The 18216-nt window shown below is 45.7% G+C and overlaps 1 protein-coding gene across 1 annotated transcript; it reads left to right on the forward strand.

Annotated features, from left to right (window-relative positions):
* Window positions 1-691: 691 nt before the first annotated feature.
* MINPP1 (multiple inositol-polyphosphate phosphatase 1) lies at window positions 692-16638 on the forward strand. Its single transcript, XM_056495531.1, has 5 exons — window positions 692-1271; window positions 1822-2010; window positions 2881-2978; window positions 3939-4072; window positions 12998-16638. Exons 1-5 carry the CDS (start codon window positions 731-733, stop codon window positions 13395-13397), a joined length of 1362 nt encoding a protein of 453 aa, XP_056351506.1. The 5' UTR covers window positions 692-730; the 3' UTR covers window positions 13398-16638.
* The last annotated feature ends 1578 nt before the right edge of the window (window positions 16639-18216 follow it).

Genomic DNA, 18216 nt, shown 5'->3' on the forward strand with positions numbered 1-18216 from the left:
AGATTCTCTAAAACAGGACTCCAAGGGACAGCAGGTCATTCTCTTACTCATTGAACAAGGTGCATTTTTGTAATAGTAAATCTTAGAGTTGCTAATGCATTGTGCAATTGCAGAGAAGAAAGAGGAGCAATTCAAAATTTTTCAGGTTGGACACTGACCACCAAGAAGAAGGTCAGGCTGTCCTAAGCCTGCTTCAGAGGGTTTGTTCTTTTATACACAGACAACGTACCTTGTCTCTGCCCCTGTTTCCCTACTGCACTCGATCCAGCAGAGAGGAATTAAACCTTTCCCCTCGTGTCTGACTTTGTATTAACCTTTTTGTTTTTACTGAGCTCCGTAAAGTCAGTGAGGCTCCACGGAGGCACAGCAGATGTACAAACAGCTCAGACAGCTCACGGCTCCCCTCAGGGCTCCCTCCGCCCCGCCTGGCTACGAGGGTCCCGGGCTGAGGCGGACGAAGCCGAGAGGGGTCGGGGGAAGGTGTGATGGAGCCGGTGCAGCCGTGAGGAGCCGTGTTGAGGCGGGGGAAGCCGTGAGGGGGCGGCCGGAGCCGTGAGGGGGCGGCCCCTGGGGCGGCCGGAGCCGTGAGGGGCGGCCGGGGCGGTCCCTGGGGCGGCCGGAGCCGTGAGGGGCGGCCGGGGCGGTCCCTGGGGCGGTCCCTGGGGCGGCCGGAGCCGTGAAGATGCGGCCCCGCTCCGCCTCTTCCTGCGGTAGCCGCGCAGTCGCAGCCATGGCGCCCGGCCGGGAAGCGGCTCTGCTGCTGCTCCTCCTCGTCCTGCCGCCGGCCGGCGCGGGGCTGAGCGGCTACTTCGGCACCAAGTCCCGCTACGAGGAGGTGAACCCGCACCTGGTGAGCGACCCGCTGTCGCTGGGTCCCGCGGCGGGCGGGTCGCTGCCCCCTTCCTGCGCTCCGCTGCAGCTCCGCGCCGTGCTCCGGCACGGCACCCGCTACCCCACGGCCGGGCAGGTGCGCCGGCTGGGCGAGCTGCACGCCCGGCTGCTCCGCCGGGCCGCGGGAGCCGCCGCCTGCCCCGCCGCCGCCGCCCTGGCCGACTGGCCCATGTGGTACGAGGAGAGCCTGGACGGGCGGCTGGCGCCGCAGGGCCGGCGGGACATGGAGCAGCTGGCCCGGCGCTTGGCCGCCCGCTTCCCCGCGCTGTTCGCCGCCCGCCGCCGCCTGGCGCTGGCCAGCAGCTCCAAGCACCGCTGCCTGCAGAGCGGGGCGGCTTTCCGCCGCGGGCTCGGGCCCACCCTCGACTTCGGCGGCGACGGTGAGTGCACGACACCCACCCCTTTCCCTGGGGAGCCCTTGGATTTTCCTGAGAGCTTCCCAGCTCCCCCGAGGGGACGGGCGACTCCTGTGCCCTCCGTGAGGGTGTGCCAGGTGCCCTGCTCCCTGAGGGGTGAGGGAGACTCCCATGTCCTGACTGAATGGCTGCCGTGTCCTCCCTGAGGGACTGGGGCAGCCCCTGGCCTTCCCTGAGGGATTCCCGGCTCTTCCACAGGGTGCCTCACACCCTCTCTGCGGGAGCTCCATCCTTCTCCTGAGGGAGCCCTGTGCTTTCCCTGAGAGCTCGATCCAACCCTGAGGGGACACCGTGACCTCCCTGGGTGGCTGGAAGAGTCTGATGCTCCCAGAGGGTTTTGGGATGTCCGCTGCCCTCTCTCCACAAGACAACCCACATCTCCCGTGCCAGGTTAAAGGTGACCCTGTGTCCCCTCCATGAGGACACAGCTGTGGTGGGTGGGCTGTTTTGTTGGCCACATGCTGGTACCCTTGGGGATGGCGGTGCTCCCCCTGATGCCCGCGTTTGCTTTCAGAGGTGGAGGTTGAAGTTAACGACTCCCTGATGCGGTTCTTTGATCACTGTGCCAAGTTTGTAGCCCTGGTGGAGGAGAATGATGCAGCCATGTGCCAGGTGAATGCCTTCAAAGTGGGGCCTGAGATGAAGAAGGTCCTGGAGAAGGTGGCCAGTGCCTTGTGTTTGCCAGTGGAGGAGCTAAATGCAGGTAAAGAATTCTGTTTGCAGGTGGCTTTGGCTCCAGGGCTGGCCAGGAACAACTTCCAAGACATGTAGTTATGCAGAGTAGGTAATTTAAGGTGGCTGTGATTTGGAGATGCAGTCTCTAATTATTAAAGCGCACAAAACTGTAGTTCTGTTTTGGTGTTGCAGCAATGAATGATTGTTGGATAGTGGTCAGAAGAAAAAGATGTTTGAATGCATATTTCCTGTGGATGAAATCAGCTTTTCCTGGTTTTAGAGGGATTTCAGTATTTTTCTTGTAGCTTTTGTGAAACCAGTTACAGTTCAAGCACTTAAATGACCTGAGGAAGAGCAGCGCTGTGGGTCTGTGTGGTAACTCACCTGTCCAGAACAGAAGTGCTGGGTTTCCCTGTGAGGTCAAGTGGTGGGAAAAGCTCCCCCAAAAAAGTGTTGCTGTTGGGATTGCAACACTAGGGACACGCTGGAAACAAAGTTCAGCCTGGTGCTGCTTGTACTCAGATGCTGACGTGGGAAGGAAGTTGTCCAAGACCTCACACCTTCTGTGTTGGCTCTTCTGGCCCGTGTGGCTACACCAGCAGCTGGCACCTATTACACATCAGCAGACAGGCAGCATGTTACGTGAAATGCTCTTGTTTTCTCCTTGTAATGATATAATGTGGAGAGCTTACAGTCCAAAATATGGATTTTGCACAACAATTCTGTTGAACTGTGTATTTCTGGTGTTTGGTCTTGGTCCTGCCAAATATTTATTTGATTTCATTGTTTGCATTGCCAAACACTAGTTGCAATTATTTTTAGAGGTAAACTGAGGAGAGGAAATTGCTACTTGTGTAGCAGTGGCTTATCTCGTGCTTGTTTGTTGGATTTATTGCAGATCTTGTTCAAGTGGCTTTTCTCACCTGCTCATATGAGCTGGCCATAAAAAATGTGACCTCCCCGTGGTGTTCACTCTTCAGTGAAGAAGATGCCAAGGTATGTGGGACTTGAAACCTGCTCTGGTGGAAAGTGTCTCTGTCTGTGGCAGAGAGCTTGGAATGAGTGATCTTAAATGGCTTTCCATCCTAAGCCATTCTGTAATGTGTGTTTTTCACATGATAGAAACACGTGATAAAAGTCACTCCAGGGTACATCAGGTGAGGTCTGTCAGGGCCTCTAAGGCTCTCTGTTTGGTTTTGGGGGCTATCAGCTCTCTAAGCCTAATGAATGCCTGTTGACAAAACCCAGTAGAACCCAGATAAGAGGAAGAAACATTTGTCTCCTTTCTTTCAAAACTGCTTGATGTGACTTTTGATGTTTGGTAAGGCTCCCCCAAGGCTCTTAAGGAAATTTGCACCCCTGGGAAAACAGGAGACCTTTGCATAGGTAGGTGTTTGGCTAAAGGGTGGGCAGTTAGGAATAAGTGATCTCCTGTCTGAGAGGATCAGGGCCCCCATGGGCTTCTGCTGAGACTTGCCCTCTTCAGTCTAGTTTTGAATAATTCAGCAGGGAGGTGGGAAATGACTTTGATGCCAGAAATTGTCAGGAAAGGAGCAGAGAACAAGGAGAGCACCATGTGCTCTTGCATAATTCCAAGGCACAGTTCTGTCTACTTGAGATGTGTACATGTCTCTGGAAAACAGACGAGCTGGGCTAAAGGTGTGGGATGGATTCTATGGGAAGAATGATGAGCCAAAGGCAAAATCAGAAGGGTTAAAACAAGCAGTGGATATAGTGGTTGTCTCATGATGTGCAGCACCTCACCTGACTGTAATTGTTGTCAGAATTGTTGCTGAATTTGGTCACTCTTTGGTCTGATCTGTTGTCTGGTTTAATGCTGGAGTGGTTTCAGCTGGAGCCTTGATGTTTGGGGTTGGTTTTGTGTCATTGCTCCAGGTTGGGAGCTTTTTGTTTTCCCTTGGTGCAGTAACAAAAACCTGTGAGCTCTAACTTTAGGTGCTGGAATACCTGAATGACCTGAAGCAGTACTGGAAGAGAGGATATGGCTACGACATCAACAGTCGCTCCAGCTGCGTTTTATTCCAAGATATCTTCCAGCACTTGGACAAAGCAGTGGAAGAGAGCAAAAGGTACATCAAGAGGCTTCAGTGCTTTGTGTGTGAGCTTTCTCAGTCAGTTCTGAGTCAGTTCTTGGTCAGTTCTGAGCTAGGTTTCACGTGAAAGGAAGCTCATTACTGTACTTCCACAAGTGGCAGCATTAGGAGACTGGAGCTAGGCGAATTTTAACAGTGAGAATACAATTTTTACTGGAGCAGTATTATTTGAAGAGTGTATTTTTTTTTTTTTTTTTGCTTTCATTGATGCTTTTGTGCTCAGCTAAAGTATCTCCATCTTTTAACTTGCTGATCTACACAGGCCTTCAGGGGACAGCCAAATGCTGTCTGACAGTGGTGTTCTCTTCCAGAAGTTTGAGAGAACATGGAGTTAAAATAATGAGCTGTTCTGTTAAAAAATAATTCGTTGCTTAAATGTTAATTTGCAGCCTACATGCCTGTTCTTATGTAAACTGAACAGTTACAAATTTGTGGTTAATAATCAGTCACTTGAATTTATACCTTAGCAGATGAGTATGGAAATTTTATAAAAGTACAGGACATCAAGGATAGGGCCATAAGATTGTACAATGGAAGGAGAGTGATCAATTTTGTTCCCTTTTAGTGTCATTTCCTCTTTGAGCAGTGAGAACCTTTCAATCCTTACATTATATGCACTAGTTGCAGCTGTGTGTCTCAACTGTATATAAAACATCCCTGTAGTTTAATAACAACAATTTTTAAAAACCCCAAAGCTGTAGCTGGAAGAGAGGGGTACAGATGGAGGTTTCTGATTTATTTGGAGCTGGATCAGTAGTTGCTAAATTGGGAGTTGAGAAGAGCAGGTGTGCAAGGCAGAGCTCCAAGCACCATGGTAACTTCGTGTCCTTTCAGCATTGGCTGTGGAAGTTCACTTGCAGCACCTGTGGCTCTTGTGTTGTTTTGCCATCACAGGGGGAAGCAGGCAGTGAGTGTAGCGGATCAGGACTCTAAATCCTGCAAAATTCTGAGCTGGGTGAGCAGTCTTCAGGATGAGCCTCATCCTAAACAGGAACCAGGAAGCCGAGGTAGCCAGGAGCGAACAGGAATGTGTTATTCCCTTCCACAACAGAAGGTGGCAGTCGTAAAGCACTGGAGATCTGGGAATAAACTGAGTTGGGAAACTCAGATGTGGGCATCTACCAGGGCCAGCTTGTCTCCCTTGGAATTTAGGGAGCAGAGATGCAGCCAATCCTATTTCATCTACAAAGAGATTTATCTCTTTTTCGTCTATGGAGAGAGATAACCTGTGGCAGTGTAGGAGTAGAATGAAAGCAAGAAAGCACACATACAGATAAAAAGATATGCCAGTATCTTCTTTCTTTTTATGGTGATGGTCAACTTCAAGGCAACAGGTTAAATATTTTTGTAGCATTTTCAGAAAGTGAGCTTTCGTGGTGATGAAGTGTCTTTCAGTGGAATGATGTTTCAATTTAACAGTGTTTTACATTGATTTGTAACTGGCTGATTGCTCTAGAAATTTAAGAACTAGAAATTTACTTCTAGGGCATTATCTTTACTCCAAAATCTTTTTGGAAAGCTTAGATTAGTCTATCCAGAAATAAAAAGGGAAGCATTTCTCTTCTGGGAAGAAGCCGAGGGATCTGGATTGTCTGTTTTGCTCCAGACTTGGCAGTGGAGAGCAGTGTTGGCAAAGCTGTTTTTCTGTGGCATACTTTATACATTTATGTTCAATAGCTTTGTTCTGTTTCATTTCCAGTTACAGTGAAATTCAAGAGAACCTGTTTCTTCCATTAAGTGATTGTTGCCCTTGCAAGCTTCTGACCAAACTTAGTTGCCTTATCAAAAGCTTGCTTTTATTTCCTTGGTGGAAAACCCTTCCTGCTGATTAGTCTATCCTTGAGAATATGATGAAGGTGGTAATAGATATCTGTTGCTAATTAGTCTCACTTTCAGTTTGCAGTGCAAAACTTTAAGGTGTTTTCAGGCTCTTCCATCATGTGAATTCCCATATAACTCTGGGGTTTGAACTAGCAATAGTCTCTTGTGTGCAGGGCTTGCTATACAGCAAGATGGTGTTAAAAGCTGTGAAAGGGATAGGTTGGGAGCCAGGACTCTTTCTTCCATACAAATTTTCTTAGTTGGAAAAATATAATGAAATGTATCACAAGAGACATATATAAAAGTTTCTCTTGTTCCATATTGAACTCATGTGATTTGCTGTACTGAAATGTCATAGTTGGACAGTTATCTTATGTCTTCTCAATTATAAAGTCTTCACAATTATAAAGTGTTATTATATTTTCCCAAGTCTGCCTGCTAGGGATGGAAAATAGCCAGAGAAGCTGGTGAAGAATTGCTTTTTGCTGCTGGTTTTCCTAGCAGTTTAAAATGACCAGTGTTTTGCCCACAGGAACTCTGATGAGAAATTCAGGTATTTTGGTACTTAATGCAATATGAAGCTGCTCATCTGATTTTCAGAATCTTTGCAGCTGCACGCTTGGGCAGAGGTAGATTTGCAAATCAGTGTGGCACACTTTAAAAGCATATCAGCTATTCAATAAAGCTGCTTTAGACTTCTTTTTTTTTTTGTTCCTTCTAGTTTCAAATATTTAATATTAATATTTCCTGCTGCTGGAAGAATATGAAATACCTGTTATTGCTTGTACTGTCCAAATGGCTCATAAGGCTCTGGAAACTGGGAGGATGCTTTGTGCAGCCATGTCAATATTTACAATGTGTGTTGATAGCACTAGCCTAGCTGCACATAGGCATTGCAAAATATTTGATGATTGTTTCCTCAGAAAGTAAATGGGTCCAAAGTATTAAAAAAAAGGTACTTATTTGAATATGATTCAAGATCAATTGAAGGTGATCTTTGTGAGATTACCATACAGCTTTGTGGTATAAGAGACCAATTTGGTAATATATTGGTAGCTTTTATTGTTGCATGTAATTTGCCTTCCTCTTTGCAGGTCACTTCCCAACACAATTGGTGACCTTTCAGGAGTCATTTACTGCTGTGCCTTAATTGTTCTTTCCAAACCTATGACTCAGTACAAAGGAATATAATGGATGATCTAAAACCACTTCACAGTTCAAAACTGTACAGAGGGAACTGAGCAAAAGGCTTCTGTGTATGCAGTAGCAATGAAATAATTAGGTTGAAAATCTCCTTTGCTCAGGTTCAAAATGTTCAATCAGGTGTTTTATTAAAACCCCTTCACTGCTGCTGGGATGACTTTCATTAATAAACAGTCAGTGTCTCAGTCAGTAGCTCTGTGTATGATTGGCTTTGACTGCTCCATCTTTCAAAGGTGGGACTTCTGACATGACTGAAGGGAGCTTTTGGGGAAGCCAGAGGTGTGAGATTCACCACAGATCCTTGTGGCACATTCAGCAGCTTCCCTGTGTCTGCATTTCTGAAGTATGTGTGTTTGCTGACTTCTCCCAGAGAGCTGGGCAGCCCAGGGTCTCTCCCCTGGGAATGTGGCTGTTCATCTGTCTGCCCAGAAGTAGAGATTTCAAGTTTTTCTTTTCAGACTCCCCAGCATGTCCTCAATCTCATATTAATTAGTTAATATATGCTTGCTCAGGATTGCCTGAAAAAGTAAAAGTGTCTGAGCAACTTTGATAGAGTCTTACCTTTTTATGTAAGAATGAAAAACCCAAACAGTGCCTAGACAAGAAACAGACAAATGAACTGGTCTGACCAGTGTGCACCTTGGGCAGAAAGGGTTTGACAAATGCCACCAGCCCCTTGCTTTGGTTTTGGCTCATGATGGAGCAACATTGAGCATTGCTGTGGTGCTGCTGCAGTAATGCATTTCACCTCTGAGGTTTGAAACAATGGGAGAGGTGGTGTCAGCCAGGAAAGAGCCTTTGAAAGTGCAGCAGCTCTGCAGTGAGACACAAGGAAGCCTAGCCTAATTAGCTCCAAGTGATTAAGTGTTGCAGGACTAGATAAGAGCCTTTTAATCAGGGTTTTTAATGAGTTTTGTGTAGTCCAGTCAGCTTTTCAAGTTGGCTTTTGTCATGAGTGAGCTTGTTTCTTGTTGCAACAGAAGAAAAATTTTCTCTTGCTGGTATTAGTGGAGGCATTTTGTTGAGTTGGTGCTTATTCTGGGGATGATTTGCTTTCTTCTACTTATGGTGGAAGTTTTGACATATGAGGACTTAATACTATCTGACAGGTGTTTTAAGAACTTTTTTTATTCCTCTTCCCACTGGTGAGAACCCTCTGAGCTTTAACACTGTTAAATATTTTTGTGCTGCCCTCTGAATGCCACCACTGCATTCCCTTATTTCTGCTGCTTCCTACTATGTTTAGGGTTTGTCCAGCTTTTTTTTTTTCTTCTTGAAATAAAAATAAATCACAAGAGGAAGTGAGAAGGATGAAGAATCCATCCTATAGTTGAAAGCAGGTTTTGGAGTCCTTTGACTGGCTTTTTATTAGAAAGAAAAGGGACAGAATGTAGTCTAAGCTTGCTTGTTAAACAGGTGTTAAAACTTACCTTTCTGTGCAGTTGTTGGAGGGATTTTTACATGAGGTTTGAAGGTTGGCCAGATGAGCTTTGCTGCAGGGAATGTTTCATCTTATCCCACTATTTCCTGGGGTTTGAGTTATTTCTAACTGAAAGTTCAATCAGTGCTTAGGAAATAAACTCTGGTTAAAAGAGAGTTCACTTTTACCATATGGAAAATGAACTATCAGTAGTCTTGGGAAGAGTAGGAATGGTCTGCTCTTGAGGATGGGTGAGTGGATGCAGAAGATTCAGTTAAACCCAAATCTGCTGAGATCCAGGAGAACTAGAATTTGCCTGGATGATAAATCCCACATCTGTGCTTCTCCATGATGCTTTTTTTTTCCCCCATGGTGAAACTTAGCTTTTGGGGTTGTGCTGCTGCATTGTTCAGCACTTTCTTCATTTTCATCTGTGGTCAGATTTACTTAAAAGATAAAAACCAAACCATGAAACCCCAGTGTGGGCAGTGCAGGAGCTGGCACATCTCCAGTGAAACCTTGTGCTCTGCCTACTAAGAGCCCCTTCTGCTCACTTGGAAGTGTCCCATGAAGTTATTATGAAACCAATCACTTTCAAACAAACTCTTAATATCTTATTCACAGTCCCTTCATCTCCCTTCAGAGGTGGGAATGAGATTTCCTCAGTGGGCTTTCCCAAGCTGTGTACTAGTAAATAAAAGGGAGGGACAAGTGGATTGAAATGCCATTAGTAATTGCCAGAGTACAATATTGAGAACTTTGATGCTTCCAACAAGATGTTGAGTCACAGATTGTGAGGGAAATTGAGTGTGGAAACATCTGGCCTGCCATTTAATATTTTATTAGCCTGTGCTACTGTTTATCAGTGTTTTGTTGCTTGTCCTGCCTTTATCAGAAATGCAGGAGCAGCTCTAACCTTTGCCTGTGTGTATTCATTCTCTGAAGAGGTGATCTGTCATCATTTTCCCCACAATTAAAAATACTGCTGTTTAACCTTGATGGCCGTTTTGATTGTCATTGCTGGGTGATAGGAAACCACATCTGACCCTGGAGAACTGAGCAGGGAGTGCTGGAGTGTGGGAAGTCACCAGCACTGGTGGCAGACCAGGCATGCTGTGCTAAAGAGGCTGTGGAGAGCTCAGGGTTGTGTCACATCAGGAAACAGTTTTAATCCTCATTTAACTAATCTAGTGGGATAGCTCTGAGTGGGAGAGGTTCATTTTGCCTCCCAAGGCTGTTTGGCCTGTTGGCATGAGGATTTCATGAGACTAAAGCAGGTGAAGGAAAAACTCAGGCTACACACAGAGTGAGCACCTTGTTTAGTCCTTTTTTCCCCACTTCTTCCCTTGTTCTTAAAAACTTACTTGTGCTATAATTTGTTTCCTGCTTTTCAAACATATGTGTTGCTGATACAATTATTTATTTTTTGCTCTAATTTTTTGTGATTTACTTCCATTTCAACACTTCTACTTAGCATCAGCTGGAAAGTAAAGCCAAACTTTGCTTAAAGCCAGCAATGATAGCCAGAAAGTTAATTTTTTTTTTTTGTCTTAACATTTCTGAAGCTTTTTTTGAATGGTGAGATGTGAAATCCATTCCCTATGGTCAGTAATGTCTATGTAAGGTTGTTTTGGAGATTCTAGAAGCATATTTGCATTCCCTGCTTCCCTCTTAGTTAACAAAACAATGACCACCATGCAGCTGTGTCGACATCAAAATACAAAAAATTAAATAAGAGAAAAATTTAAATACCAGCTCCAGGGGAGAGTCAGAATTCCAGGCCAGTTTTGTGGAAATAATGCTCCAGACTAGTACTGCTGAGCACCTTGGTGAATCTGAGAAGTGTTAGGATAGCTCTTTAAAAGGAAAATATTGCTCTTGGAGCTCTTGGGAGGGATCAGCAAATATAAAATAGGATGACCTGGTAGCCAGAGTCATGATTTCCAAACATCTTTATGATCAAGTTTCCTTATCTAAAGAAATGAAGCAGATGGGGTTAAGGGGAAAGGCCCTTACATAGGGGAAAAAATTGATTAAAATTGCAAGAAGTGGAGGGTAGAGACAGCTGATTGATTTTTCCTAGCAGAGATAGAGCTGGAAAGGCCTGACCTGTTTGGAATGTTGTAAATGACTGAGGAAAAAGAGGTGACAAGTTCAGTGGCATTGCAAACGTGGCAGTTTTGTTCAAGATAAATAAAATTAAGTGCTTCTGCTAGGAAAATTGTGAAAGGACCTGGTGAGTCTGACTGGGCTGGAAAACTACAGAGCTGTCAAGTAATCCACGTGGGGAAAAATGATCTTATCACCTGTTGGATAGAACTGGGAGAACCTATTGCTCAGAGGCTGAGTTATGAGATTGTTGTAGCTGTCTGAGATCTCAAACTTGAGGCAAATGGGGTTTGGAGCAGGCTGGTCTATGGAAGGTGTCCCTGACAGGGACAGAGAATTGGAATGAGATGATCTTTAGGGCCCCTTCCAATCTAAACCATTCAATTAATTCAGGAATTGAACAGAGAGCTTGTGGATATAGCATGGATTTCTGTGTAACTTAAGGTTCTTGAGTATTGTGCATCCTGATATTCTGATCTAAAGGGATATAGCTCATGTGGAAAATTGTGGTAGGATTTCTCAACTTGGAAAGAACACTATTGCAAAGCTGTGAGTAGAATGGATTAAATGGGATGTGGCATCTACAAACAGAAAAAATTAAGAGCAGTGTGTGAAGCTGTGTAGCTCCTTGCCAGGACGTTGTGTGTGCCAGAAATGCATGTGGGTTGAAGGAGAGATTTAGCAAAGGAATGATTCATTACCTAGAAGCCACCTCTGGCCCTGGAGATTTCTGAGCTGGAAATTGCAGGATCAAAGGAATGGCCTTCCCTTTCCTTCCATAAGACATCTGTGTCTTGCTGCTGTGGCAGGAGGGATGTGAATGTGTCTGTCCTAAAACATAAAGATACTTCCCTGCAGGTGTGTGTGGACAGGAATTGGCCAAGTGGACAAGAGAGGGAAGAGAAAGGGATTCAAGGATACAAAAGCTTTACAATTTAAAAATGAGTGAAGGGGTCATAAACAGCAAGGGGAGAACGTGGGCAGGAGCACTGATTTTGAAGGAGCTGGAAAAGTGTGAATGTAAACATCTTGGTGTTACAAAGCCATAGGTGGGAAAAAATACAATGTCCTTCACAGAGAACCTTTATGTGGTTTGAAGGCTGCTTCTTTTGAACAGAAGACAGAGTCAGGGTTTGGATATATTTTTTAAGGAATGTTTTGTCTAAGGGAAGAGTCAGAAGGGCTCAGGCTCACTATGGTGCAAGGTCTGTGTCAGACTGTACAAACACCATGGCTGCACTGAGCTGGTAGGGCCCATCCTGGCCCAGCACTGAATTCCTGCTGAGCTGATCAAAGTTCCAGTCTACAGGCAAGTCTCCCAGTTAACTATCTTTCCACTGCTTTAGGTTAGAGCAGAGGAAACACCTCCTTTTTAGACCAATCAAGATGTGTCTCCTGAAAGCTAAACCTTTATTTACCTGTGCTAGATCATGTGACTTGGGCCACTTGGAAATGGTCCCCAAAAGCCATCATCCTTGTCTGGAGCAAGGGTCAGATTGTCCTCTTGTCTGGTGTTTGCTGGCACAGCAAGCCAGCTCTTATCTCCCCTTTGGCTAAGCAGTGTATAACCTTTTGTTACATAAACTGTCCTCAGTCATAGTAGAAGTCAGTGGCTTGATTTGCTGCCCTGTTCCTGAGGGAGCATCATCTCCTGGACTGCTTGGTGTCCTCAGGAACTGGTAATAGCAGTATTCCTGCTGGTCATTTAGGCTGCTAAACTGGGGTGGATGACTGTCCTGCGTCACTGCATCTCTGTCTTCAGACTAAATTTGGTAAATGCTGCTGATGCTTTGAGGGAGACTCTCACATCCAGTGAAGGGCTTGATATTGTGTATGAGCCCCTTCCCTGGACACACTCCAGCCCCTCCAGGGCTCTCTGGCCACAGCCCTCGAGGTCCCTCAGCAGGGCCAGCCCAGGGGACAGCCCTGCCCTGGCTCTGTGGCCACCCAACAGCTGGCACAGCCCAGGGGCCATTGGCCTCGTGCCCCCTGGGCTCCCCTGGGCTCCTGTCCAGCCCTGGCACAGCACCCCCAGGGCCTTTCCCCAGGGCCCTTTCCAGCCCCTCTGCCCCAGGCTGGAGCTGCAGGGCTTGGGGTGACCCCAGGGCAGCACCTGCCACTGGGCCCTGCTGAACCTCACTGCACTGGCCTTGGATAAATCTCAGACAAAGTTTAGGAAGGTGCATTTGAAATGTCTAACAGACTGGAATTCCCAGATGGGTTTTCCCCAGGAGTAACAGGGGTTCAAGGTGTCCTTCGAGGTGGTCGCTGGCAGCTGTGCAGCGTGTTGGTGTTTTGTTTTAAAGCACAGCCTCTTGCTCATCCCTTCCACTTCTTTTCTCTTGTAGCTCCAAACCCATTTCTTCACCTTTGATTGTCCAAGTTGGGCACGCAGAGACCCTCCAGCCCCTGCTTGCCCTGATGGGTTACTTCAAAGATGACGAGCCTCTCCTGGCCACCAACTACGCCCGGCAGGCGCAGCGGAAGTTCCGCAGCGGCCGCATCGTGCCTTACGCGGCCAACCTGGTGTTCGTGCTCTACCACTGCGACCACGTCAACGCCTCCCGGGAGGAGTACCAGGTGCAGCTGCTGCTCAACGAGAAGCTGCTGTCCTTCCACCACTCCAACAAGACCACCTCCACCTACACAGACCTCAAGGACTACTACAAGGACATCCTGGAGAACTGCCACTTCAAAGAGGAGTGCGAGCTGCCCAAAGTCAATGTCACTGCTGTTGATGAGCTGTGAGGGAATGAAACGGTCAGACTGGTCTGGGTTTGGTTCCACAGGCCTTGGGAACAAGCACTTTGGAGGATTTGCTGCTGCTGTGTTGACTTTCTAACCTTGCAGATTTGGGGGTTTGTCTCAGCTCAGTGCATTGGTTCTCTGTTGCATAAGCAGAACTGCAAAAACAGCTGCTGTCATGGGGAAGTTGTGTGAATGTGTGATGCAAGGCATACCTGTGTTTATGTGTGCACATAAGCTGATTTCATTGGTCACTGCTGTTATGAATGGGCCATAGATGGATTTAACAGCTGGGGCAGCTGCTGCTTCATTGGATCTGAAGGTGGTTGAACTGATTCAGTGTTGCTTTGTTTCTGCCTGCTGTTTTTCCTGTGCCACGCATGAAATATTTCAAGCCTTTATTTGATCCTTTTCCCAAGCTTCTAGAAGGGAAAGGGTACATAGTTGTTCTTCAGAGCTGCACAACTTTTGCCTGGACAGCACCATTTCTATTTTTGGCATTTTAAAGCAGGAGTTCCTGCATGCATCACCTGCTTGAAAAGGGGCAAGGGATTAAAAGTCTTGAGGTCATCATTGACCCATCCTGCATAGCAAGATAGTCTCCAGGGTAAGTAAATTATCTTTAAAAAGAACTAGGAAAAAAAAAAAAGTGAGTGCAACATAACCACTCTTCCCATAAGGTGCTCTGGGACATGCAGTATTTAGAGAATAATACTCTGGAGTGTCCTTTAACACCATTCATTTCTGGTGTTATTTGGGCCAGGGCATTCATGTTAGGCTGTGCCATGGCTCTGAATCTCTTGGTCCTGGCCAGGTGTTGACAGTTTTCCTACCAGCTCTGGCTGGAAAATTCCTCTGTCTCCAGCCTCCTGCTTGAAATGGAATTGTTGCTAACTCTAAGTCCAGGTTTTTGAACTGTATAAAGATTGGGCTGAGACTTGACTTCTGCTAACTTTAAGGCATGAAACAAGCTGCCTCTTAATGTAAGCCTTGCACATTTGGTGTGCCACCTTGCTTTTGAAATGCAGCTGGTTTTAAAGAGGTGAATGGCATTGAAGGACTGGTGATATTTTAAAGCAACTGCACTTTAAGTAGGTTTCTTATGCCTGAAATCTGGGAAGTGTTTTAGAGCTCTGCAGTGACAGTAAAAGGAAAACTGAAGAAAACTGATGAGAAATCTGTGAATTAAGGTAAAGATTAGTTCATCACCTGCAAGGGAATGGCTGTTTAACCAAGTTGCCCCAAAGCAAATGTAGGTATGGATTTATGTTGCTGGTAGCTCTTGAAGTGGGCACTCTCATCATCTAATGAGCACTCAGATCTCACCCTGTAAAGTGGGGTTTATTTTGTTGTTTTTCCTGGGCAGGAGGTGAAGACTGGAAGTAAATGATTACCACAGTACAGCCTGCAGCAGTTGAGGGTATAAATGTCTATAGTGCACCTGATAAGTCCTTTCTGTAGGTTTACCCCCAGAACTAGGGACTTAACTGCTGCAAAAACAGAAAAAAGAAAGCCAAACTCCCAAGCTGAGAAGTTACACTTAGTGCTTTTTTTAAAATTTTTTTTCTTGAGGACTTGGCCTGTTGTCACTTTTTTCTTCTTAATATACCTTGTATAAAACCACTTCATGTTTACATACCTGTAAGTTAAGGAGCAATTGCACACCTGGTTTTTGCTTTTGCTCTCTGAGTTAAGGGCATTTCCCTACCTGTGGTTGAAGGGCCCTGTCTGATTAGTGCTGCAGACACCAAGAGATCACTGAAGATACTGATTCAAATATTTCAGCACGTGCCTGTGTTAAATCCACAGCTCTTTTTGAAGCTGGGGAAATGGCTAGGGAGGAGTTCAGTGCTGCAACAACCAGAGGAATATAGGTCAGGATAATTGTCAGCCCCTGCATATGACTACTGCTCAATCACCTTTGCATGTCTCCTTTTTCACATGATCCTACCTTGAGACTAAGTCAAGTGATGGCAGTGGTTGTGACAGATCCCAGTTAGGAACTTTGTTGCAACATTTGAGTCAGGCTACAAAGAAATGAGCCTTTGTTTCAAGGCAGTTAAGTTTGGAAAGAGCAGATACAAGAGTGAGAAAATCCGCCTTTGAACAAATATTTTTCTCTCCGACTCAGTGATGATTCATGAACAAAAGGTATAAAAGCCTGACTATGGGAGATGAATGGAGGATTCTGTTGTCAGTTCAGCAAGACTGATTTTTTGACATCACATTTGTTAAAAGATACATCCTTCTTCCTTATGAAGGGAGGAATCCATTGCTCTTGACTGCTTTTTTTATTGTGTGCCAGATGAGGTGCAGGAACCAAAAAATTCCTATTGTGGAGTACCCTTTGCATTAGCAGGTTGATTGTGTGTTTAAATTCTGTGGATGATGCCTGTTTCCTGTTCCACCTTGGAGCCCAGGTCCCTCATACTCCCAGTGTAACAGATCTCTCTTCAGTGACTGTTGGCACTTAAGTGGAGAGGAAAATGTGCTGTTGGTGCTCTGTGTTTTGAGGATGCTCTGACTCACTCCTCTGGCAGAATTAGAGGCTCAGTGTGGAAATTTTGCACCATTGTGGCACTACAGAGGTGTTGGGACATGTAAATACTCCAGGCACTTACTCTAATTCTTAACACTGGGAAGGTGACTTCACTCTGATCCTTTTGTCTAATAAACAAAGACATTTGTTTAGATAATTAGAAAAATTAAAATGGATCAAGATACTTCTCCAAAGTTGGGCACTAGCTCAGTATGCAGTGTTTGATCAGGCTGCCACATCTCCTACCAGTGTGCATTCCCACATTCTGCAAAAGTCCTGCAAGACAAATAATGCTTTCTCCTTTTTCCTGTGCCTCTGGAAGCCTCATCTCAGACATCTATCAAGGACTCTCTCTGCAACCTTTCTGAAACTGGAAACTTTCACTGATGGAAATACCAACAGTGTTCTTGTATGCTGGCCTTCAATATGTGTGATGTGCATTTTAATTTGTTAAATGTTTAATCTTTCTGGGAAGTGAATTTTTTTCTGTCTAGTAAGAGCTGCTGTTCTGGCTAGTGTGGAGCTGTCAAATGCAGGTTTGAAATGAACTGGTACTAACTGGATTAATTTGGAGAACCTGTGGATTTTTAGTGCTGTGAAATAAAACTGCACACTTTTTTTCCGTTTTCTGAGCAGCAATAATGACATGATCTTTGGAATCATGGTTGTGTTTTCTTTCAAAATACAGTTGGAAGGCTGCTGTTACATGTGTTGATGTCTCTGATTATTTTAAGTCATCAGATATCTTGGTGGTTAATAGCAAATGCCTTACTTAGGTTTTTATGCTCACATTTTGAGGGGACTAAAGACTTACTCGTTTCCAAGAACCCTGGTGTAAAAAGCAGCAACAATTTCCTGACAAGGTTTTTGCAGATGCCAAAAGGGTGTGGTGGCTGGGATGGCATCATCTTCAATTAAGGGCTGTTTCTGCATTTTTTTTTTGTGTGGATATATTAGTCTGTAAGGCATCTGGAAATTAAAAACAATAGAGGCTGTTTTGTTTAAAACAGGGAAAAAGCCCCCCAGACTGTGCAGTCCCAGGTAAAGGAGTGAAGTGCCTCTCAAATTAAGACACCCCATAGAACCTTTGGGGAAAAATATAATTACCATCCATCTCCCTCTCTCCCTGTTTTTTTGTCTATAATACATTCAAGAGTTGTTGTCTAACTTTTCAAAAGGAAGGTAGTGTTATCAGGTGCTGCTGAGGCAGGAATAATGGCTTATCTTTAAAGTGTTAAATTCTTGCTTTCATGGGCTTTAAATTATAGATTTTCTGGAGTGAAGGTCAGGACTGAGGAGGTTCAGGCTAACAGCATGAGGGGTTTATGGTGCTGGAGTAATTTATTTATTTTATTTAATAATTCCTTAATGTTTAAAGGGACCATTGTTTTTCTGACATTCTGCTGAAAGGTTAGAGCACACCTGTGTTCTGTGTTAACAGAAACAAATCCCCTTGTCTTCAGGGAAGGGATTATTGTGAAAGGAATAGTATGGAGTGAGTGAGATGGATTTTTGTATTGCTTATTTAGGGGTCAGAAAAGCTCTGCAGGCTTGTCCACATTAGTGACCTGTATCTCTCAAGCACCTCCCTGGCTGTGATAACAGGTCCTGAACCTCCTAGAGAAAGAGAAGGGGCCCAGGTGATCTGAGGAACCACTCCAGAAAGAGGATCCAGGTGGGATCAGGCTCAAGGCCCTTCAGCCTGGTGCCCTCTGGCTTTTGGTGGGACGTGATGCCTTGAGCATACAAACACAGCAAACATTCCCCATCTGCTCCTGATTGTGGCTACAGGGGTTTTTTGAGCTAAGGACAGCAGATTTGTTTAGCTTTATTTATTTCTCTTAAGGAATCTGTTCTACACAGCTCTCCTGGTGCTTTCCTAACCCAAAGGCAGGGTTTGCCCCTCTGCCCAGGTGAGACCCCACCTGCAGAGCTGCCCCAGCACAGGAGGGACCTGGAGCTGCTGGAGAGAGTCCAGAGGCTCCAGGATGGTCAGAGGGATGGAGCAGCTCTGCTGGGAGGAAAGGCTGGGAGAGCTGGGATTGTTCAGCCTGGAGAGGAGAAGTTTTGGAGTGACCTCATTGTGGCCTTCCAGGGCCTGAAGGAGCTACAGGAAAGATGGAGAGAGATTTTGGGCCAGGGCCTGGAGTGGCAGGACACAGGGAATGGCTTCCCACTGCCAGAGGGCAGGGATGGATGGGATATTGGGAAGGAATTGTTCCTGGCAGGGTGGGCAGGCCCTGGCACAGGGTGCCCAGAGCAGCTGTGGCTGCCCCTGGATCC

This window comes from Oenanthe melanoleuca, chromosome 6 (assembly GCF_029582105.1).
Source record: "Oenanthe melanoleuca isolate GR-GAL-2019-014 chromosome 6, OMel1.0, whole genome shotgun sequence".
Taxonomy (NCBI): Eukaryota; Metazoa; Chordata; class Aves; order Passeriformes; family Muscicapidae; genus Oenanthe; species Oenanthe melanoleuca.